Below are 21,143 nucleotides of genomic sequence, written 5' to 3' on the forward strand. Positions count from 1 at the left end.
TGCCGCCATGACAGAGATGGTACCCCAAATGCCCGGGATGAGTGCCGCCATGACGGGGATGATGCCTCAAATGCCCGGGATGATGCAGGGCATGCCTGCCGCTGCGGGGAGAGCAAGCAGGGGATCCCCCAATCACCTGGGGACAATGTCTACCCCCTACATGGATTTATTGTCTAGTGATTCCCCCCAGAGTACTCCTCTGGAGACTTAGTTCACCGGCATTGAGATTTTCTCGTTTAAGGAGTTGGGGCTATCTCCGGTCACGGAGTCTCCCACTGAGATGCCACCGGCGGCAGGGAAGACGCAGAAGCAAAGGAGAGGGAAGGGCAATGGAGAGGGAAGGGCAAGGGCAAGGGCAAGGGCAAGGGCACTACCTCGTCCTCGCGTGCGGGGAACGAGGGTGGGGCGGGGGCGGAGGGGGAGGGGGAGGAAGCCGGCGGGAGAAAGAGGACTATCTGGAGCATAGAGGAGTGCGTCGCGCTGGCGAAGGCCTGGATCAGTGTAGTCGAGGATCCCTACGTTGGGGCTAACCAACATATCGACAGAAAGTAGTGGTGCATTAGCCAAAGCTACCTCCAATTCAAACCGCCAGGTGGGAAGCCTCACTATAGAGAGCAATGCCAGAAACAGTGGGAGCAGCTAAGGAGGCAGCTCAGCCGATTTGCCGGCATCTACCAAAACAACCTCTGCACCGCAACCAGCGATTTTCCGCCGATGATGTGAAACTTCTGTTTCACCAGCAGTTCCCCGACTGTGAATTGAGTTTCGGGGAATTCAAATATTAGGAGGTCTATCTTGTGGTGCAGACTTCCGCCAAGTTTAGTTCGGGTGTTGAAGCCGGCTGGCCGAAGCAGACGAAGATCAACACCTCCGGGGAGTATACTCTCGGTTCCCACGAACTCCCTGACGACGAGGCAGAGTTCCCGACCCCTCAATCGTCTTCCCGCAGCCGTCGCCCGGTTGGGCAAAAGACCGCGATGCGGATGGCTAGGGGAAGCGCCAACGGGTCCGCCGAGATCCAATCGGCAGCTCCTTCCCAGATTGATTCCGAGTTCCCCTCACTCGCCCGCATACAGCAGCATGAGACCATGATACACACCATGGAGAAGTGGTATACAGCGACTGACCCCTTATACAAGTTGATGCTGAATGATGTTATCGACAGTATGCGGCGCGATTTGGGGATGCCATCCCTGCCCGCGAGTGATGACGGGACTAGCGGCAGAGACGACGAGGAGTGAGACGGGGGCTGCATTTGTCGAAGCTTGAGGTTGTTTTTATTAATTATGTATTTTTTTTAATAATTATGTATATTTTTTGTTTTAAATAAAGTGGTTGCATTTTCTCCGTATTCGTGTCGAAATTTTAATTCCGTAAATTATTTAATTCCGTAAATGATTTAATTTGGTGAATTTATGAATTTTTATTATTGTGGATGTCCGTCGGGATGTCCTTGGAGATGTCCGTCATTGTGCAATGAGATATCCTTATGACGTGAGAGTGCAGTGGAATATTCTTATGACGTGAGAGTGCAGTGGAATATTCTTATGACGTGGCAGAAAGTGTTTTTGGGAAGTCCGTCGAGATATCCGGCGAAACATCCGTCCTACTGCGGATGCTCTTGTGTGCTCCTTTGTCGTCCCTTTCTCCGTAAAAACCACTCTGTTTTTTTTTCACTCTCTACACAAAATAAAAGAAAACAGAAAGAGGTTGGTTTTCTCTCTCTAGCATTCACATTCATTCTTTGCTTAAAATCACGAGATCCCCACCCCTTTTTCTCTTTCCCCTCTCTCTCTCTTCAAAAACCTCCCTTTCTCTCTCTACCATTGCTCCGCACTTGACATTGCGGACGATAATCCCAAAGACTGAGAGGGGAAAAAAAGGACTTGGAAACCGCCCCCCTAAATAAAATGTCGGCCAAAACCAAACCGGAATTAGGGCTCGAATCGCTCTCCGATCGCCTCAGAAACACCCTCTCCTACGCCGAAGCCGATTGCGCCGCCGCCGATGACGTCAACAAGCCGGACTTCCGCGAACTTGATCTCGGCTCGCCGGTCTCCCCCCTCCGAACCCGGCTAACCACCACCACGAGCAGTAGCTCCAGCTCCTCCGGATCCGTTTCGGGCCGGAATTCATCCGGCTTCAACCCGAATCCGCCCCGAAAACCCGATTCAAACCCTAACAGTAACAGCCATTCCGGCGAGCTTTCCGTCGAGAGCTCTCCTTCCGCGAACCGGAGCTTTAAACCGGCTCATACCCGTTCCGATTCGGCCGGTTCACTGACCGCTGCCGGTTCAGTAACCTCGCCCGCCTCAAATGTGCTTCCCACCGGCAACATTTGCCCTTCCGGTCGGATATTGAAAACCGGCATGACCAGCCGGTCAGCGAAAACCGACGTTTTGGGGTCCGGCTCAGTGAATTACGGCCACGGGAGCATAATGCGGGGCGGTCTAGCATCTAAACCGGCGTTGGACGCCTCCCCGCCGGTTTACTCGAGGGGGCTGATGGTGGGCGGTGAGCCGGTGAAGAGGGCTGCGGTTAGCGGCGGGAGTGATCCCGAGGAGGTGAAGAGGATGGGGAATGAGAGCTACAGAATGGGTAATTTCGCGGAGGCTTTGAGCCTTTATGACAAGGCCATCGCTTTGTCGCTAGGGAATGCTGCCTACCACTTTAACCGGGCGGCGGCGCTGATGGGGCTACGGCGGTTGGTGGAGGCGGCGAGGGAGTGTGAGCATGCTATTGGGCTGGATCCGGGTTATGTGAGGGCTCACCACCGCTTGGGATCTCTGCTTCTTAGGTGAGTTCATAGAGTAAAGTTTGAATCTTGATTTCCTTTTTTTAGTTAAAGTTTGAATCTTGATTTCCTTTCATTGGATATTTGCATGGTTGCCTTGAGATTTGTGTTGATGGGTTTTGAATTGGTATCATGAGCTGTGATTTAGTCTGTGTTGGATTAATCAGCATTAGCTTGTTCATGGTTATGTTAGATCTGGTTGAGCTCAGCTTCCGTGGCAAGATTGCTTTAACTGTTTGTTTTCTTGTGGTTAAGTCATTGTCACTAGCTGCCCTCTTCTTTACTGCATCTTTACCTTTTATGAGTGTACCTTTTCGTCCTTCTTAATCATACACGACGGAGGACTCTCCATTGGAGTCTGTTCTTGAGCCACATTTAGGCCCGTTGCAATGCAAATTATCCAATTATAATCTTGAGTCTCTTGGAGTTCTTGTTGTTAGTTATATGGTTGTATATCATCTAAGGACTTTTTTTATCTTGAGGCAACCAAGTTTTCATGCATGTGCGTGTGTATTCATGTTTATGCATTCATCTTTATGTATGATACTTTGGCCTCCTGCTTTAGAAATTTTTGTTTGTTTGTCGTGCATTATTCTGTCAGCTATCTAATTCCTTGAAAGAATCGCAGCTTAGGTCATATTGAGAATGCGAGGAAGCATATTTGTTTTAGTGGGCATCAACCAGATTCTGCTGAGAAGCAGAAGTTACAGGCTGTAGAGAAGCACATGAGCAAGTGCACTGCTGCACGAAGAGGTGGCGATTGGAGAAGTACGTTGAGGGAAGTCGAAGCTGCCATTGCATCTGGAGCTGATTCTTCACCTCAGGTATGCACCTATTTTGTTTGCTAAAGTTTGAATTTTTTTGTCTATTCGTAAAGACTATAGAGCAAAGGTTGATTGCTGCGATTGAACTGGTTAAAATGGAATTTGCAGCTTTGCGCGTGTAGGGCAGAAGCTCTGCTGAAACTCCATCAGCTAGATGATGCATTTTTGGCGTCGCCAAGTATCCATAATTCTGCTCCATCTACCCATCTCCATTCCCAGTCAAAGATATTTGGGATGCTTTTTGAAGCATACCTGTATTTCGTAAGATCCCAAATCGAGTTGGCCAAGGGAAGGTGAGTTTGGAAAGTTTTTCACAGCTCCATCAGATACAAAAGATTAATGTTCGAAGTATGAGAGTAATCATAAAATGTCTGCAGGTTTGAAGGCGCTGTAACAACCAGTGAGAAGGCTGGACGGATAGATCCTCATAACGTTGAAATAGCAGTTCTACTTAGCAGTGTGAGGCAGGTGGGACGTGCTCGTGCTCGTGGAAATGATTTATTCAAATCAGAAAGGTTCACCGAGGCCTGCTCAGCTTATGGGGAAGGCCTCAGACATGATCCTTCGAATTCTGTTCTCTACTGCAATAGAGCGGCTTGTTGGTTTAAGCTTGGCATGTGGGAACGTTCAGTCAACGATTGTAATCAAGCCCTCTGTATCCAACCCAGTTACATCAAAGCTCTGCTTCGGAGGGCTGCCTCAAACAGCAAGGTATGGTATCTCTTTGCCTATTTCTAATACTATTCGATTTCAAGGTTTTAATAAACGTTGCAAACATTACTCACAGCTCGAGCTGTGGAGTGAAGCTGTAAGAGATTATGAGGTGTTGAGACGGGAACTCCCAGACGACAAAGAGGTTGCGGAATCACTGTTCCACGCACATGTTGCTTTGAAGAAGTCACGGGGAGAAGAGGTACATAACATGAAATTTGGTGGGGAAGTGGAGTCTGTTTCAGGTCTTGAGCAGTTCCGAGCTGCTGTTTCATCACCTGGTAAGTGTGCTATCGTCTGTCCGTGCCCTGAACTCGTACACTTTCCATTGTCATAGCAGTGAATCATCAAAGCTAGGAAATGCAGGTGCATCCGTGGTCCATTTCAAGACGGGCTCCAGCACAGAATGTAAGCAGATATCTCCGTTTCTGGACACATTATGTGCCAGATATCCGTCTATCAATTTTCTCAAGGTCAGTCGGATTTCTGATTTCTTTCTGTGATTGTGCTCGTTCTGATATTCTTACACCTTACAACTGAAGGTGGACATTGAAGAGAGCCCTTCAATTGCTCATGCTGAGAACGTCAGAATTGTGCCAACGTTCAAGATCTACAAAAGGGGCACGCGAGTGAAGGAAGTGATCTGCCCGAGCCCCGAGGTCTTGGAGTCATCGGTGAGGCATTACAACATATAAAAGATGATTATTGACAATTTGATATACCTGCACATTGTGTTGTCTTTGGGGATAGGATGGAGTACTAGTTAAACCTAATGCCTGTGGAATCAAAGCCATAGAGGTGTAGCCTTTGCTCTTTTGGCACAAAAATTCATTCTTTCGCCCGAATCCATCATCGTCTTCGTCTTTCTTCACTTCTCATTCATATATTTTCTTGTGATCTTTTTATCTTTACCATTTCTATATTAGAGCAAAGCCTTGTTCCTAGTAAATGTGCATTGGAGAAAAGGGTAGTGAAGGATTGGAGAAAAGGGTAGTGATGGCTGTGTACAATTATTTTGCCTTTAGTTGAAGTTTAGAGAGAGAAGAGAGAGAGGGGGTTGTTTGGCTTGGATGGGTTTTAGATAAGGATGTGTACATGTACATATGTGATGATGAAATATACACAAAATTGGATGGTATTGGGCTAGTGAAAGAAGGATGAGGTCATTGATATTGATGTTTCTTTTCTCAATCATTTAATCAATAAAAAAATATATTCTACATTTATTTTTTATCATTTCAGTGTATTTTACCATTGTAGACTATGTAAACACCTTCATATTTATACAAATCCCCTTTTTATTCCAGTGTTAACTCTCTTTCAACTCTCACATTTGTATAAACAAGTTGCATTCTATTTCTCACTCTTTGGTTAGATTGCAATCGGTTTGATGGTGAAGTTTTATCGCTCAATTGATATTGTTGAGTTGGGTAGATATGGGTTTAATTTAGTCTCAAGTATTTTGGGTCAATTTATTCTCGGGCAGTTGTGATCTGAAGTTTAATTATAACTTGGGAAGGTGAGTCAAAGCTCTAATCCCTTGGCATAATAAGAAGGGTTTTGCCCAAAATCACATGTGAGCAATAAATATTTGCTAACTTCCAAACAGTCCCCACTAATGATATATATAATAAAATAATACTTAAATCCCATCATGGAAGGGAGTTGTACACAGAAAATAATAAGTCAATGAAAGAAAAAGATGAAAATAAAATCGATAAAAATTAGGTGTTTTGAGAGAGATGTGTGGGGATATCATTTTTCATTTAATATTTGGGGTAGTAATGCATTGAATTCTTGCTGACAGGTGCTGCTGCTCACATTAATGTTGATTCGGATAATTGCCCTACAATAGACTTCCTTTTTTTTCCCAATATTTTCCTGAAAAATCACCATATACTCATGATATTTTGGTTATAATTAAATGTTCACATATAAATAATCAACTTAGATATTTATCCTTTTTTAAAATACTACAAATAGAGAGCCGGACATAGTGAAGAAGATTGTCATTAGCGTCGAAAGACAGTAACCGTTGCTGATTATAAATGGTAGATGAAGAACGAGAGTGAACCCAATCCCAAAAGACTGGATTGGAGCTGCCTCATCATGAGGTTGGCGACAGCTCCAAAAATCAAATTTAATTAGAGTTTCGATTTTATGGGTTGAGGATGGAGTCGGTCGATCCCATAATCCTTCATTAAGAGAGAGAAGGCCACCAAAGTAGAGGGTAAAGGGGAAATAAAGTGTGAGAAAGTGAAGGAGAAGATAGATAAAGAAATATATCTCATTGCATTATTTTTCTTTCACAAGTTTTATTATTGATTACAATTGGACAAGAGAAGACCAAGGTGAAGATGATATCTTCAAAATGGCAAAGGCGTAATTTGTGCTGTTAATCATCAATTTGGTCGATCAACAAATCTTGCAACACCGATAGGCATTGAGGAGAAGCATGCTTGGTCATGAAGCCGAGGGGGTTGGCGTAGCGGGCCTCGGTCTGGATCCCACTGTTGGTAGTGCACTCGATCCTTGACACGGTCATGTCATCCATGGGCACGTTGCATGCAGCGTCCGCGCTGGTGACAGCCACCACTTCACACGTGTCGTCTTCGTGGTCGCCCACAACCTCTACCACGTAGTGGCCTTGCCCGTCGGTCGTCCCGTTGACCAAGAAAGTCAGCGCCTTTGTCTCAATGTTCCTGCATTCCACTTTAATTCCGGCTCCTGCAATATATGCATGTGTTTTTTAGGGATTCAGTCATCATACAATATTTATTGAGAGCAGTGGCGGATCCAGGATCCGAAAATGGAGGGGGCGGAATATATAGTATTAGCTTGGTTTAGTGCGGACATGGCTATTTTTTTTGTTGTTCGGGGCGACGCCGGAGGCAAACGGAGGGGGCGGACATGGTAAATTTACATCCCGATAAGGGAAAAATAGTTGCACGGAGGGGGCGACCGCCCCCTCCTGCCCCCCCCAAGATCCGCCACTGATTGAGAGAACTGAATGTATAATGTCAATGTATTTATATTTGTAAATAGCGGCGGATTTAGAGGACGAGAGCCGGCCTACACCACCTTCCATTTGCCGGTTTTATAAAAAAAACACAAAACAACGTGTTTTGAGATTTTCATGTTTTGAATTTAAATACCCGACTTGTATGCAATAGCCTGCAAATTACCTGAGAGCTTTGTGCTGAGAGGAGTCTGGAATTGGACGCGGCATGGGTCGCAGTAGACATCGCCTTCCACTTTAAAGACCTCGTAGCTGCGAGCAACGGTCGCAAAGGCCAGAATGCAGAGCACAGCGACGAGACACCCGGCCTTTGCCATTTTTTTCTGGTTTTTTTATATATAGATATTGGCTTCTCTTGTTGTGTGCAATATTAATGGAATCATGTAAATTGAGTTTTTATAGAGAATGATAGAGAAAAAAAGAGTGGTGGAACGATTGTTTCTATTAGCCATTAATCCTTTTTGGATGTAAGAGATTGAGAATAACTCTCGCTTTTCATGGTCTATTTTACATGTGTGTGTGTGTGAAAGAGAGAGAGAGAGAGAATGTAAACTTGAAATGCCATTTTAACAGTTTCACAGCAGACCATCAAACATTGAAACATAAGTAAAGGTAAAATAATTTAGTGTCACTTATTGAGATGGATAGATAGATACATAGTATCTGAAGATCAGACTAGTCTGAAAGGACACATTATGCAAGAACACGAAAGGGAAGATGATCAACACACTCTATGACATGGCGACCGTGGCCGAGTCATACAACGAAGCCGGGGGGAATGCAGGGGAAGAAGGTGCGAAGTTAGATTAACCGGTGTTCTGCAGTCCAGCAGCAATGCCTTTCATGGTCAAGATGAGGGTGTCTTCGAGTCCCGGGGCGTAGTCGCTTGTGGGGTTCAGCTTCACGAGTTCGGCAGCAGGTTTCGATTCCATGTACTCCTTGGAGATATGTGGCCTCAGCTTCACATGGTAGTGTGGGTCGCGGATTCGCTTCAGTGTGTACGCCTGGGCCACGTTTAGCGTTGTGATGTAGGAGTCACGGAGACGAAGCCGCTGCTTCAAGTGCAGGTCTCCTTCGAGAAGATCCTTGTGTCCAGCAATCTATCAAAGAAACGAAGAAAAAGATTAGATTTCAAAATGAATTGAATCAAATCAAATCAAATCACCATTAGATAGCAACCAGGAGTTTACCTGGAGGAGAAGGGTCTGTGTTTGCGTATAGCCGGACCTCAGTCGCTCACCGAACGACCACAGGTCTTCCGAGACGAGGAGCTTGTCGTACAAGGCAGCAATGCCAGGGTCTCCCTTGGCGAAAACCATTTCAACCAAGTCGATTTGGACTCTGAAGAAGGGCCATTTGTTGTACATGTCTTGCAGCGTTTTGAGGCTTCGTATGTCCTTCTCTATCGCGTGTTTGAATCCTGCTCCAAAGCCTAGCCAAACGGGCAGATGGAATCGGGTCTGAGTCCATGCGAAAATCCAAGGGATAGCTCTCAGTGATTCTATCCCTCCACTCGGTTTCCTCTTGGATGGACGACTCCCAATGTTCATCCGACCATATTCTAGCTCCGGTGTTGCCTACACGGTTCATAGATAGCGTTATATTGACAAGTAATATCCAGTTGAAAGCTTAATCATAACATTTTGTAGGCACTTACCAGGCGAAAGTACTCAACGAAACGAGGTTCTTGGAAGACAATTGATCTGTACTTCTCAGTAGCAATCACGGCAATCTCATCCAGAAGTGTCCGCCATTCAGGTTTGGGGGAGATGGGGGGACGCATACCGTGTTCCAACGTAGCAGCAGTAAAACGCTGGAGGGTTCTGAAGCACAAATGCTCCTCGCCAAATGATTGCTCAATGACTTCTCCCTGAACTGTGACACGAAGAGATCCGTTGATCGTGTCTGGTGGTTGGGACAATATAGCAAGGTGAGTAGGGCCGCCTCCTCTTCCCACAGTCCCTCCTCGACCGTGGAACATAGTCAGTTTCACTCCGTGTTCCTTTGCAACTTCAACGAGCTGCTCCTGAGCCTTGTACAATTGCCAGGCCGCTGATAAACGACCAGCGTCTTTACCAGAGTCCGAATACCCAATCATGACTTCTTGCTTACCGTTGATTCTGTTTTTGTACCAATCAATCGAGAAAAGCCGTGCAACAGCAGCTGGTGCGGCTTCAAGATCATCCAGTTTCTCAAAAAGTGGGACGACCCTCAGAGGATGCTTCACTTGGCATTCACGCTGTAGAAGCTCGACTGCTAGAACATCGGAGGCTGCTGTGGCCATGGAGATAATGTAGGCACCAAAGCAGTCAGACGGCAGTTCGGCCAAGACATTTAACGTGTCTAGAACATCAGAAATCTCTTCTGTTTTGGGTAGATCTGGACCAAAAAGGGGCCTTTTGCTGCTGAGTTCAGACAGAAGCCATTCTTGACGACGCTCTTCTGACCAGTCTCTGTATGAACCTATTTCCAAATGCTGGGTAATCGCATCCAGCACATCAGTGTGCCTGTCCGATTCTTGCCTTATATCTAGTTTCACCAACGACAGGCCAAAAGTCGAAACTTGCCTTAGAAAATCAAGAAGGGTACCATCAGCAATTGCTCGATCACCGCTAGCACAAAGAGATCTGTAGCAGAGCTCAAGTGGCTCCAAGAACTGCAAAATGATCATGCTAATTTAGTAATATGTCTATATCGTGGATCGGATGGGCCACATATTCAATGTATTAAGCACGGTTTGAGTTGCATCATGAAATTTTCTCAAATACCTGGTCCACATTGGTGTAAGTTGCCTCTTCTGGGATATCAGAGGTTCCTTGAGCGAGCAAATGACGAGAACGCTCACGTGTCTGGTAGAGCTTATCCCTTACGTCACCAAGAAGGACACGGTAGGGCTCACTTGGGGGGATTGTTTTCCAGAACTCTGCACCACAAGGAATATAAAGAGTCCTCAATATCAGAATTCAGACAAGTGCCAGTTTTACGAAAAATCATGAGAAACAAAGTATTTTTGCGAGTTGGTTAGCTACCTATGTAATGCTTGGCATCTCTCTTTGAAGATGTTAGGAGTTCATCAGCCCTAGCACGAAGCTCATCATTGCAACGCCACATGGACAACTGGAGAAAGGTTACAAAGTTAGACGAGTAAGAATATGAAAATCGTTTCAAGACGTAGCTCATCTTCAACGAAAGATTCTAGATTTATATACCTCAAACATGAGGTCCTCTATCTGTGAATAGTACATGTTAGCAGCCATCATTCTTGCCAGAAGGCAAACATCCCTAGTGACCTCAGGAGTTACTCTCGGGTTTCCTGCAAAAGATTTGCGAAGAATTCGATCTTTAGTCTCATGAGAAGTTTATTCTAGAAATCATTATATATATAGATACTGAAATAAATAATGACTTGTTATGTATCATAAATTCGCTAAAAATTACAAAGAACGCATAAAGTAATAATTTGGACCATCGGGGCTATACCATCACGGTCTCCACCCATCCAGGAGGAGAACTGAATCAGAGGGGCATTGTAAGGAACACGTTCATTGATCCCAATGTTCTTAAGGGCTGTATCAACACGGCGCAGAAATTTAGGTACACCTTTCCAGATTGTTTCATGAAAGTAACTCATCCCTGCCCTCATTTCATCTTGGGGAGTAGGGGGAGTCCTTCGGATCTCATCAGTTCGGAAAGCAGCTTGAATCTAGAAACATTTAGACGACATGTGAGATACATTGCACATACTTTTGAATATATGGACAATAAACACTAATTCCAAATAAATCACCTCTCTTTGTAGTGCCTCATCAAGCTCCTGTTTATCATCTGGAGTAATGTCTTTGGCGTATAACTGAGCTAAGCAATTCCGAATCCTGGGAAACGACAGGTTAAGTCAGAAAGAGTCAAAGAGAAACTATGAACTGCAAGTCCAAAGAACATAACAATCAGAGGATCCAACCTGCCGTGCTTCTGAAGCAGCGACCTTCGCACAGACTGAGTAGGATGAGCCGTGAAGACCAGATCTACTGTCTGATTCTTCAGTGCATCGAAAACTTCTTGAGGAGACTTCTTCAAGTCAACCACAAGTCTCTTGAGAGTCTCTTCGATGTCTGACTCAGTGGTGGCGGAGTTCTCATCGGTGTAATCTCCCTTCTTCTTGTTCCGCCTGCGGTAAGCAATCTGAACCTCCTCAGCCAAGTTGGCCAAGCTAAGCATGTGAGAGAAGGCTTTCGCCAAAACAATCGAATCGCCAGGATCCAAACTTGTCAGCACATTCCCTAGCTCTTCGAGCTTCTTTGGATCACGTTTGTTCTCGTACTCTGCAGAAAGCTCATAGCATTCTTGCACCTTCAATGATGGGAGAAAGAGATGTTTCAGTACTCCAATAAACCACCAAACGCTCTTACAATTTGAATTTCATACCCAAAATAAATATTTGAAATTTCAAATAGTTGTCAAATTAGGGGCCTCCTAAACACATACTGCACACACAAACACTAACACAACATTGCACACACAATCAAACATACAACTCGAAATACATAGAAAATTAATGTAGACATAGTTACATACAAATAAAAATAGTGTATAAAACAAAATTTTGTGAATCAGAACACAATTTGACATCATATACCACACTTAGTTTCACCAAAATGGATATAGAATCACAATATTATAAATTCAAATTGAATTCCATCGAGTTGAAATTCCAACATAAGTCCAATTCTATTCTGCCAAACTTTGTAGAAACTTCCAAGAAAGCTGATCATGGTTACTCATCAAGTGACAAGCAACTGGACCACCAGAAAAGAATCACTTTCAAATCACAACAAACTACCCTTTTTCAAATCAAAACAATCCCCGAATTCCAAATCACTGATCAACATAATTCAATCTTGATAACATATGCAACAATAAAACTCACAAGATCAGATTTTTATACTTCAAAAACACCCAATTCAGTCAAAATCCCCAATTAAGATCTCCCAAAATCAATTAAAACCTAAAATTTACTAGATAGGTGTACCGTTTCCTTGAGATCCTCTCCATGCAAATCCTGAAGAATATCGAGAAACCGATCCAAAAGCAGAGCATCATACTCAACAAGTTTATCATCCTCAGACACTTTTCCCGGAACCAAAAGACGCAGCTGGGCATCAATTGATGCCATCTTCTCCAAATTCCTCGTAGCCATCGCCGCCGATCCAACTCCCAACTCTAAAACAAAAAAAAAGTTAAAAATCAATTTGAGAAAATCATAGAAAAAGTAAGCAGAGCTTCAATCAATCAGCATGAATGTGTGAAGTAGCAAAAGGCGTGTGTCATGCAAAATGTGCTGAAATTCACATGCAAATTGGACGGTTTTACTGTTTGTGAATAAGATTGAAAGTTTTGGTGTTGGTTTTAATTTAATGGTGGAAATTGAAAGGGAGAGCTGACTAAGAGTCCAGGATAGTGTACCTCAAGCTGGGAAAGTTGATTCTTCAAGAGAGAAGGGGATCGGGGAGAGAGAGAGGAAGTAGGTGATTTGAGTGTAGAGAAGAGGAGATATATATAGAGGATTAGAGACAAATCAAATCATATCAAATCAGGAGGAGCAAAATTTGTATCCGAATTCTAATTGGACAATTCAAATTTGTTTTGGTGCTGAATAAATAATTTCTTTGGAATTACAGGAGTTCAGATTGTTTATTATATTATTATTTTAAGTAAGTAAGAGGGATCAATATCCAAATCGAAATTTCATTTTTTTAGTATAATACATCCAACAAAAGAAAATTAATATTAAATTAAGTTAAAATTAGTTATACTTAAGTAAAACTAAACGTATGCTATGTTTTATTGTTAAAATAAATTAACAATAGATCAATATAATCCATTCAGTCTCTTGTGATAAAATTCCACATTTGAATTGATCTTGATTTTTTGTTGATAATTGTTCGTTCTTTCATTAAGTCGATATGATTAGAAACTTACATTCTGATTCTAATACAGTTCGATTTATTACTATAGTTAAATAACAAATAAATACATAATATAATTAATTTCTTAAAAATGATGTCTATATTCTTTTGTATAATAATTATAATAAACTCCTTAATTAAATGAAAGTAATATATGCCTAGTTATAAACTCAAAAATAAATTACTAACACTCAATTATAGTAAAAACTGGTTTTGTTGCTTATAATCTATTTTTGTTGCATAACGGTTCTAGTTTTAATCGACACGAAATTTCAGTCTCCGAACTTAATGTGACGTATTCCAATTTCAATTACTCTCATTTAAGTTAAGATATTTTCAATATGATTTGTTCTTCTTCACTTTGACAATTTAACCGACTAAGACTATGCCTTTCAAAGATGCTTTTCAATTACTCCATATTGTACGTATTGCCCGAGTGTCAAACTCATATTAATATTTCTATCATATAATGACAAATAATACTTTAATTCACAGTATAATCGGCAATTTTCTTTCAAGCCAAAAAAATCATGAGTTGTTGCAAATTATAAACGTCCATTGCACTAGATAAACTCACAAACTTGTCTACTTTAATTAATAATACTAGATGATAAATTCTATTCTGATCTAATTGGATTCTCTTTTCCTTTCCTTATTCCAAAGACTTAAACTCGAACCTTTACTATTACTTTAATCAAAAGTACTAAAATTTTATAAAAAATTGAAGAATAAAACGTAATTAATAACGTGCGCATATTAAAAAATGAAGCATTAATTCTTTATATGGTGAAAAGAAATACTATTTAATTAAAGTTATATATTAGTTATATAATTTTTACCATATTTAAAGTAATATGGAACATTAAGGGAATAGAATCTCATTTTACGAGTAATTATTGTTCGAACAATGATGTGCAATTGTCACAGTTAGGGACCATTGTGTTTTAAAAAATAATGATTTTCAAAGAAAATTATAAATTTAACTTTTGTTCAAACTTTAATAATTTTAAAATATTTAATTATTCGATCAACTTGTTCATGTATTTTATATTTGCATATTTCACATATAAGTATATGATCAATTAAAGCTATGTGGTGGTACTGGTGCAACTTTAGACGGTAGTGATGCAACTTTTAAATTATTTAAGTGTTCTATATGTATGCTTTTATTGATCATATCCCCAAATTTTCAGTATAGATTCTAATTGAACTTAGTTCTACATAGTTCAAATTTTTTATGTTGTATGTTCCTAATATAATGACGGTCACCAGAATTCGAAAAATACAAATGCCCCAATTTATTGGAGAGCAAACGGCAACTATCCGAGTAGATTTGAAGAAAAATATAGAGTAGGGAGACCTATAATAATCATATTAATAATATAGGATGAATTGTTGAAGTACCTAAAATACATAAATAATTATAAATGATGAGGTCGGCGGATATTCGGATTAGGCAGTTGATAAGTGGACTATCACTATGTGGTGGGTGGATGCATCCTCAAAATATCAAACTTATTTTATTAGCTTTTCAAACGTTTTTGTTATAGTACTACATCCGTAAAACAACTAAATTACGCATGTAGTACATTTTAATGATTAAGAAAAATGGAAGAAAACAAATGACAAAGTGTAAAATGGGATGTATTAGTTAGAAACAGAAATTTTTATGAATCGATATAAATTCATTTTGGTGGAAATCCCATAATGAAAAATAAGACTATTTTTTGTAAATGAATTTAGTTCTATAAGCTTAATATTTTGAAAATTAAATATTAAATTACAAAAAAAAAATTCAATTGTTAATCATAAAAGTATAAAATGTTATCTTTTGTGATACTCAAAATGAAATGAGAAGGATTTTTTTTATTTGATTCAATTAATTAATATGAAACCTATATTCTCCTCCTAATTGAAATGAAAAGATTAAAAAAATTAAATTCCCCAAACACGATATTCATCTCCCACCCAAGAAAGTGAAAAAAATTCTCCGACAGAATAGAAAGTCCAATGAAGTGTCTTTTTGGTTTAATCAAAATTGCATCTTTTGACTATAATTCGGATCTTATTCTTCCACTAAAAAAGGTTAAATATTCTCAATCAAAATAGAAATGTCAGTTAGAAGATTATTTGCCTGAGCTGATCTCCATACAAATACTTATTTGATAAAATAAGCTCCAAACCATACTTATTTTATGTTTGATAAAATAAGCTGTCAAAAAATAAAAGTAAAAAATAAATTCTTCAACTCTAAGTCATTTTTATCATACTATTCAAAAGATATAACTTCTATACCCAGTTTTAATGTGTTATAAATGTTCAAGCTAAAAATGTCATGAGGCACGAGTAGTAACAGAAGTATACATATTATTACAAAAATCGAAATTATTTATTAAATCATATCGATGTAATCTCATGTAATGGGCGGCCCTAATCCACGCCCCCATTGGTGGGGAAGAACTTAGGATTATTTTATGTGATACCACGTTGATAACTGAAAATAATTACATTAATTTATAGTTTTTATTTAAATAATAGAACTAGTAATAATCGAACTGATAAGAAAATATTATTCTCTCTTTCTTTTTTATTTTATTTTGTGGTGTGGAGACTGATGTCCAAATACATTTGATTCTCTCTTTCTTTTTTATTTTATTTTGTGGTGTGGAGACTGATGTCCAAATACATTTGAATTATTTCATTAAGAAAATCGAATTATGTTTGTATAAATAAATTCACGAAAGCGAAAGTTTGAATACGGTTACGAATAATGCCTCCTTATCAGGCGTGAATATTGTTGACTTGCTTAACAAATTGATAAGTCATTGCAATTATTGAACGCATGGTCTATTATATCATCTTTTTCTTGAATAATGGAATTATTAAATTACCACGATTAGTCAATTTCACATTATTACAACATTCTGAATTTCCTTTCGATCAATGAGAGATTCTTCACCAGATCCATACATTCCTGCCTACTTTGTACGTGTGTAATTTAATATAGAGATGAGTATATTTATATTAACTAATAAATATAGAAAATAGAACTTGTTGGATAGTAGTAACAGAAAGTCATTTGTTGCATTAGAAGGTAGTGGTGATACGACGGTCGTCGTTGATAATGAATGAGAGTTGTGGCAAAATTGTTGCACTGTGTGATTGACGGTAGCTTTATTAATTGAATATAATGTAGTTTGTAACATTGACCTCCCACGCTGCCATCCGGATCCACTCTTAATATCACATTATAATGAGTTAATTAAAAATAATTTATTAACTACGAGAAAAATATACATATAAATCAGACTTTAAATCTTAAATATTGTAGTGATTGAGATTTGAACTCTTAATCATTAATAAAATTGAACTTCTTGATATTTAAAGAATTGTGTTTCCTATTCATGAAAAGAACCGGATGTTAGTCTTTAAGTTTCTCGAAACCTACTGACGAGTCTTATTAATATTGTTCGAGTACATTTATGACAATGTCACGTATGATTAATCTTAGGGCATTCCCAGTGTAACAAAATTAATTTAACAAAAAAATAATCTTGAGCAATTACACACTAATATATAAGTATATAACTTGTCCAATATGAATTTATAATCCCGCATTAATATAAAATTACTTGAAGAATAAATAGTTGCACATTCTAGATGTTGTTGATATTGAAGATCAAAAGAATCACAATGGCGATTTCAAACTAGTGGGTGAAAAATAATGAAATAATTTTTATTTATCGAAATGGCATCAATCATATTAAAAACCATCCTGCCTAAAAGTTGGAAATGATCATATGATTCTCTAATTTACGAATTGAATCCAATATAAAAAATTAGAAATAAAGAGAGATAAATAATGCATGAGATAAAATGCTGTAAATGGAAAGAAGGCAAGCTGACAGCCCATTGTTTATTCATACAAATTGGGCTAGGCCCAAATAATTCTTGGGCCACACAACTCAATCATCAAAGGTTTGCCGAATTAATGATTTAGGAATAAAATGTTAGCCTAATTGAAAGATCGATTGTCATAAAAAACGGAGGGCCCATTAAAATATTATTTCCATTAAATATTATTTCCATTAAAAGTTTTAATCATGTCAGGGACTGACTGCTATGTCAATTATGTTGGGATTAGTATATAGATTATTATTAATTACAGGATAAAAATAATAATTTAATACTAACGAAAGCATATCGTGTTGCAGATTTCTCAAATATTTTTGTCCCTACGTGATTGATTCAGATAATGCTCTTTTTTTTAAACCTATACTATATACACCTGTAGCCTAACCCTATCTTTTTATATTTATTTCAATTTCAATTGGAACCTTTTAGGCTTTAAGGTTCAACGAAATAATCCTAGATTCTGAGAAAATCATACCTTTTGCCCTCGCAGGTGCCAAATTGTCAAACGAATTTATTATGGCAGCCATAAAATTATAAATTTGACATTTGGATCCGATATCAATTGTATGGTGTGACAATTCTACTCTAATTCTTCTTCAAGTTCAATTTCATTATTTGCCCATTTGCATTAACAACGAAGGTTGTACACCATGTTTGCCTTTTGACACCAGAAAAAATTTGTATCTGTTCATATATAGTGGTCCTTTTATAGTTTAATTTAGACAAAAAAATCTATCATTGGGAATTATTAACTGTTGGAATTAATATATAGTATAACAAGATGATATAACCCTATATATCTTGCTGGCGAATTTGCCCCCTCTCTACCCTTTTTCTATAGGTCTTTCAATTAATATGAGATTTAATAAATGTTAGGGAGTATGTTGATAAGTAGAAAAAGAGGTACACATTTTCTGTAAAAAGATAATGGTGGGGGTAATTTTCGAAAAATGAATAATGCACACTTTTGAGAGATGTAACGTTAAAATGGGTACACATCTAATACTACTAAAAATAATCAGTTCCCAAAGAAGTTACACTTCAATCAATTAACAAAAATATATCTTAACGTCTACTTGCGTTTATGATTCTTGACAGTAGATGGCAAATAATAACCGATTAAATAAAAATCTAAATACTCTTCACTTGTCCCTAAAAAGCTACAAAAAAAATTTAAAATATAGAGAGAAAAATGTATAATTAATCCATAATTAACGCATCTTAATTAAAGCCCCAACAAATCAAATCTTAGTCTAAATCTTAGGGGAGACATGTTTCAATAAGCCTATGAATAAAAGTAGGATTTTATGCTGTCGATCTCACTTTCTCCCTAATTAATTAACTATGGTTTTAGTAAACCCCGTAGCTAGTTAATTAGGGTGGTTAATTTTTGATGATGATTGCTTTTCGATGATGCTAGTTGCTACCCCAATAATATTAAAATAAAATATTTTATACATATAGAGACATAAAAAAGAGCATCATTCTAATTACACTTAGTACCATTAGAGGGAAGAAAACAGTGTTGTAAGGTAGGAAAAAAAAAAGATAGCTAAAGAAAGCACTTTCCTTTGGCCCATACCATGTTTCCTCAATTAACCTCATTGATTTGATTTCCCACTCCAAAAATTCCATCTCACTATATCACAAATCACATTTCATCTCTCCCACCAATAATAATGTCTAATAGTGGGAGAGTAGAAGGCTCTTCATCCGCTGTGACGACCGCCGCACCGCCTCTAAGCCGATACGAGTCCCAGAAGCGTCGCGACTGGAACACGTTCGGCCAGTACCTGCGGAACCAGCGTCCGCCCTTGTCCGTGCCCGATTGCAACTACGGACACGTCTTGGAGTTCATGCGCTACCTCGACCAGTTCGGGAAGACGAAGGTGCACATGCAAGGGTGCGTGTTTTTCGGGCAGCCAGAGCCGGCGGGGCCCTGCACCTGCCCACTCAGGCAGGCGTGGGGCAGCCTGGATGCCCTCATAGGCCGCCTCAGGGCGGCCTATGAGGAGAACGGAGGTGCCCAGGAGACCAATCCGTTCGCCAATGGGGCGATACGGGTCTACCTCCGGGAGGTCAGGGATTCCCAGGCCAAGGCGCGGGGAATCCCATATCGGAAGAAGAAGAAGAGGAAGAAGACTAGTGAAACAGTCACCTCCACTTTTCACCCTATGCAGCATTCTGAGGTCTGAGTTTCTACTAAGGTGAGTTTTTTGTAACATTTCTTGAATTTTATAATGTCAAAATTGATTTTTTAATATAATTATATGGAGTATTTTTGCTTAGGTCTGCAGCTGCAGAATAGGAACCCTAAATTAATTAAAAACCCTAATTTGCATGCCCTTTTGCTACTAATTAAGAGTATAAAAATCTATAAATATGCAGCTTCGGTTCTTGAACATGAAGATGTATACTTGAAACCATCAAAGGGTTTTATTTTATTTTCTTGTATTTTATTTTGTGGGATTTGATTTTTTTAAATAATTTAATCATATAAATATATGTTTTGGTGTTCACAATTTTGGGGGGTGAGTTTTGTTGCTTGTTGAAATTCCAACACACACATGTCTGCATATGTAGATTAATTATTTTCTCAATTGCATCAGCAGCTTGTTTGTATTGGGCTCAAATATTTACTATTATACTTTTTCTTTCATTAAATAATAATCAGTGACAACCATAGGAATGTCTTTTCTCTTTCTAAAGTAACATCATTTTTTTGTTGTTGTCTCATATCTCTACAAAGATGAAGAGTCTGTTGCTATGTCATTTCTATTAAACAGTAACATTAGTTAATTATGAGCAAGTACTCCTCACTTGATCAATTGACATATATGTCTATTTTCTTCTATTTTTGTGCTAACACCCATTTTCGCTTCAAATTTCAAACAACTCTCTTGAACATTTCATTCCATATAAATTTGTATGCATGCGTGTGTGTGTATGTGTGAGAGAGAGAGGGAGGGTTTATTTGTATCACTATAATTTAATTTTTGCTTCATAAGTAGGAAATAGGAGTTGGATACTACTCAAAATTACGTAGAGTTGGAGTAAATATAATGATTTTATCATGAGGTAGTTTATTTTACAATGAATGACTCCTCAAAATCACAATGATATATCAACATATTCATCCTCAATTAGCTCACTAATTGTTTCCCTAACACATATTTAAATTATGAAGGACATTCTTGATTAAAATATTGATCTGGTCAATTTAAAAAATGAACTCATTTTAATTTGCAAATATATATTTAAGCAGCTTCTGCGTAGTAACAATTATTGGTAGGCAAATTAAGATATGGTATTAGCTGTCCTCATTACTATTTATCAATTGTGTGTTTGTGTTGCCCATTTTTCTTCATTACTATTAATTACATATTCTTACTTATATAGTAGGAGTACTTGGAGGTAGTATACTTGTGCAAGTGACCATCTGTCTAGAGTGGTAGGTGGGATTAATTAATAAGCTTTTAAATAAGAGAGACAATAATAGATATATTAACATATTTGGTGACAATTTTAACATTGTTGAATTTGTAATTTGCAGCAAGCTTGAAAGTGAAAGAAGAGAAGATATATGGCTAAAATGATCCATTTCAGAATTCAGAGATAATTGCAGTTTTAAGCTTATAGCCGAATTGAACAAGCATACTGCAATTCATCAATTTTATATACTAGTACTGTTTATTTGTTATAAACAAAAGAATTTTGATGGGATTTATATTTCTTAGAAATATCAGTAATTAACAGCATTACATTTATCTGTTTTGTTGATGCACGATTTAAATGTCTTTATTTTAAGTTTTGTTTATGCAACTGAACATTGAGTTTATGATATGTACTTTTAGTATGCATTTCGGTGTTAATCAGTCGATTATGTTATAATCAAACCGATCACGTTGTTAATCAAT

General features: G+C 38.8%; 4 protein-coding genes across 5 annotated transcripts; 2 read left to right on the top strand and 2 right to left on the bottom strand.

Moving 5' to 3' along the window:
* Positions 1–1,700: 1,700 nt before the first annotated feature.
* LOC121769877 (TPR repeat-containing thioredoxin TTL1-like) lies at positions 1,701–5,642 on the top strand. The gene is made up of 7 exons (XM_042166640.1): positions 1,701–2,797; positions 3,423–3,618; positions 3,727–3,911; positions 3,996–4,329; positions 4,406–4,610; positions 4,696–4,802; positions 4,872–5,642. Exons 1-7 carry the CDS (start codon positions 1,911–1,913, stop codon positions 5,022–5,024), a joined length of 2,067 nt encoding a protein of 688 aa, XP_042022574.1. The 5' UTR covers positions 1,701–1,910; the 3' UTR covers positions 5,025–5,642.
* A 956-nt stretch (positions 5,643–6,598) lies between these two features.
* On the bottom strand, positions 6,599–7,701 carry LOC121771271 (anther-specific protein LAT52-like). The gene is made up of 2 exons (XM_042168051.1): positions 7,515–7,701; positions 6,599–7,056 (listed from the first exon to the last, which is right to left on the bottom strand). The coding sequence occupies exons 1-2, from the start codon at positions 7,663–7,665 to the stop codon at positions 6,725–6,727; spliced, it is 483 nt and encodes a 160-aa protein (XP_042023985.1). The 5' UTR covers positions 7,666–7,701; the 3' UTR covers positions 6,599–6,724.
* Positions 7,702–7,955: 254 nt separating this feature from the next.
* Positions 7,956–12,890, bottom strand: LOC121770805 (phosphoenolpyruvate carboxylase-like). Its single transcript, XM_042167582.1, has 11 exons — positions 12,809–12,890; positions 12,375–12,565; positions 11,307–11,695; positions 11,136–11,220; positions 10,829–11,051; positions 10,558–10,661; positions 10,378–10,465; positions 10,117–10,271; positions 9,006–10,004; positions 8,539–8,925; positions 7,956–8,448 (listed from the first exon to the last, which is right to left on the bottom strand). Exons 2-11 carry the CDS (start codon positions 12,540–12,542, stop codon positions 8,155–8,157), a joined length of 2,892 nt encoding a protein of 963 aa, XP_042023516.1. The 5' UTR covers positions 12,543–12,565; positions 12,809–12,890; the 3' UTR covers positions 7,956–8,154.
* A 5,851-nt stretch (positions 12,891–18,741) lies between these two features.
* On the top strand, positions 18,742–20,993 carry LOC121770806 (protein LIGHT-DEPENDENT SHORT HYPOCOTYLS 10-like). 2 transcript variants are annotated; one of them, XR_006043862.1, is made up of 3 exons: positions 18,742–19,433; positions 20,626–20,677; positions 20,780–20,993. XR_006043862.1 is itself a non-coding variant. In XM_042167583.1 (2 exons), exon 1 carries the CDS (start codon positions 18,906–18,908, stop codon positions 19,419–19,421), a length of 516 nt encoding a protein of 171 aa, XP_042023517.1. In that variant the 5' UTR covers positions 18,742–18,905; the 3' UTR covers positions 19,422–19,433; positions 20,780–20,993. The 2 variants fall into 2 exon arrangements, 1 of the variants encoding a protein (XP_042023517.1); XM_042167583.1 differs by lacking the exon at positions 20,626–20,677.
* Positions 20,994–21,143: the final 150 nt, after the last annotated feature.

This window comes from Salvia splendens, chromosome 16 (assembly GCF_004379255.2).
Source record: "Salvia splendens isolate huo1 chromosome 16, SspV2, whole genome shotgun sequence".
Lineage (NCBI taxonomy): Eukaryota > Viridiplantae > Streptophyta > Magnoliopsida > Lamiales > Lamiaceae > Salvia > Salvia splendens.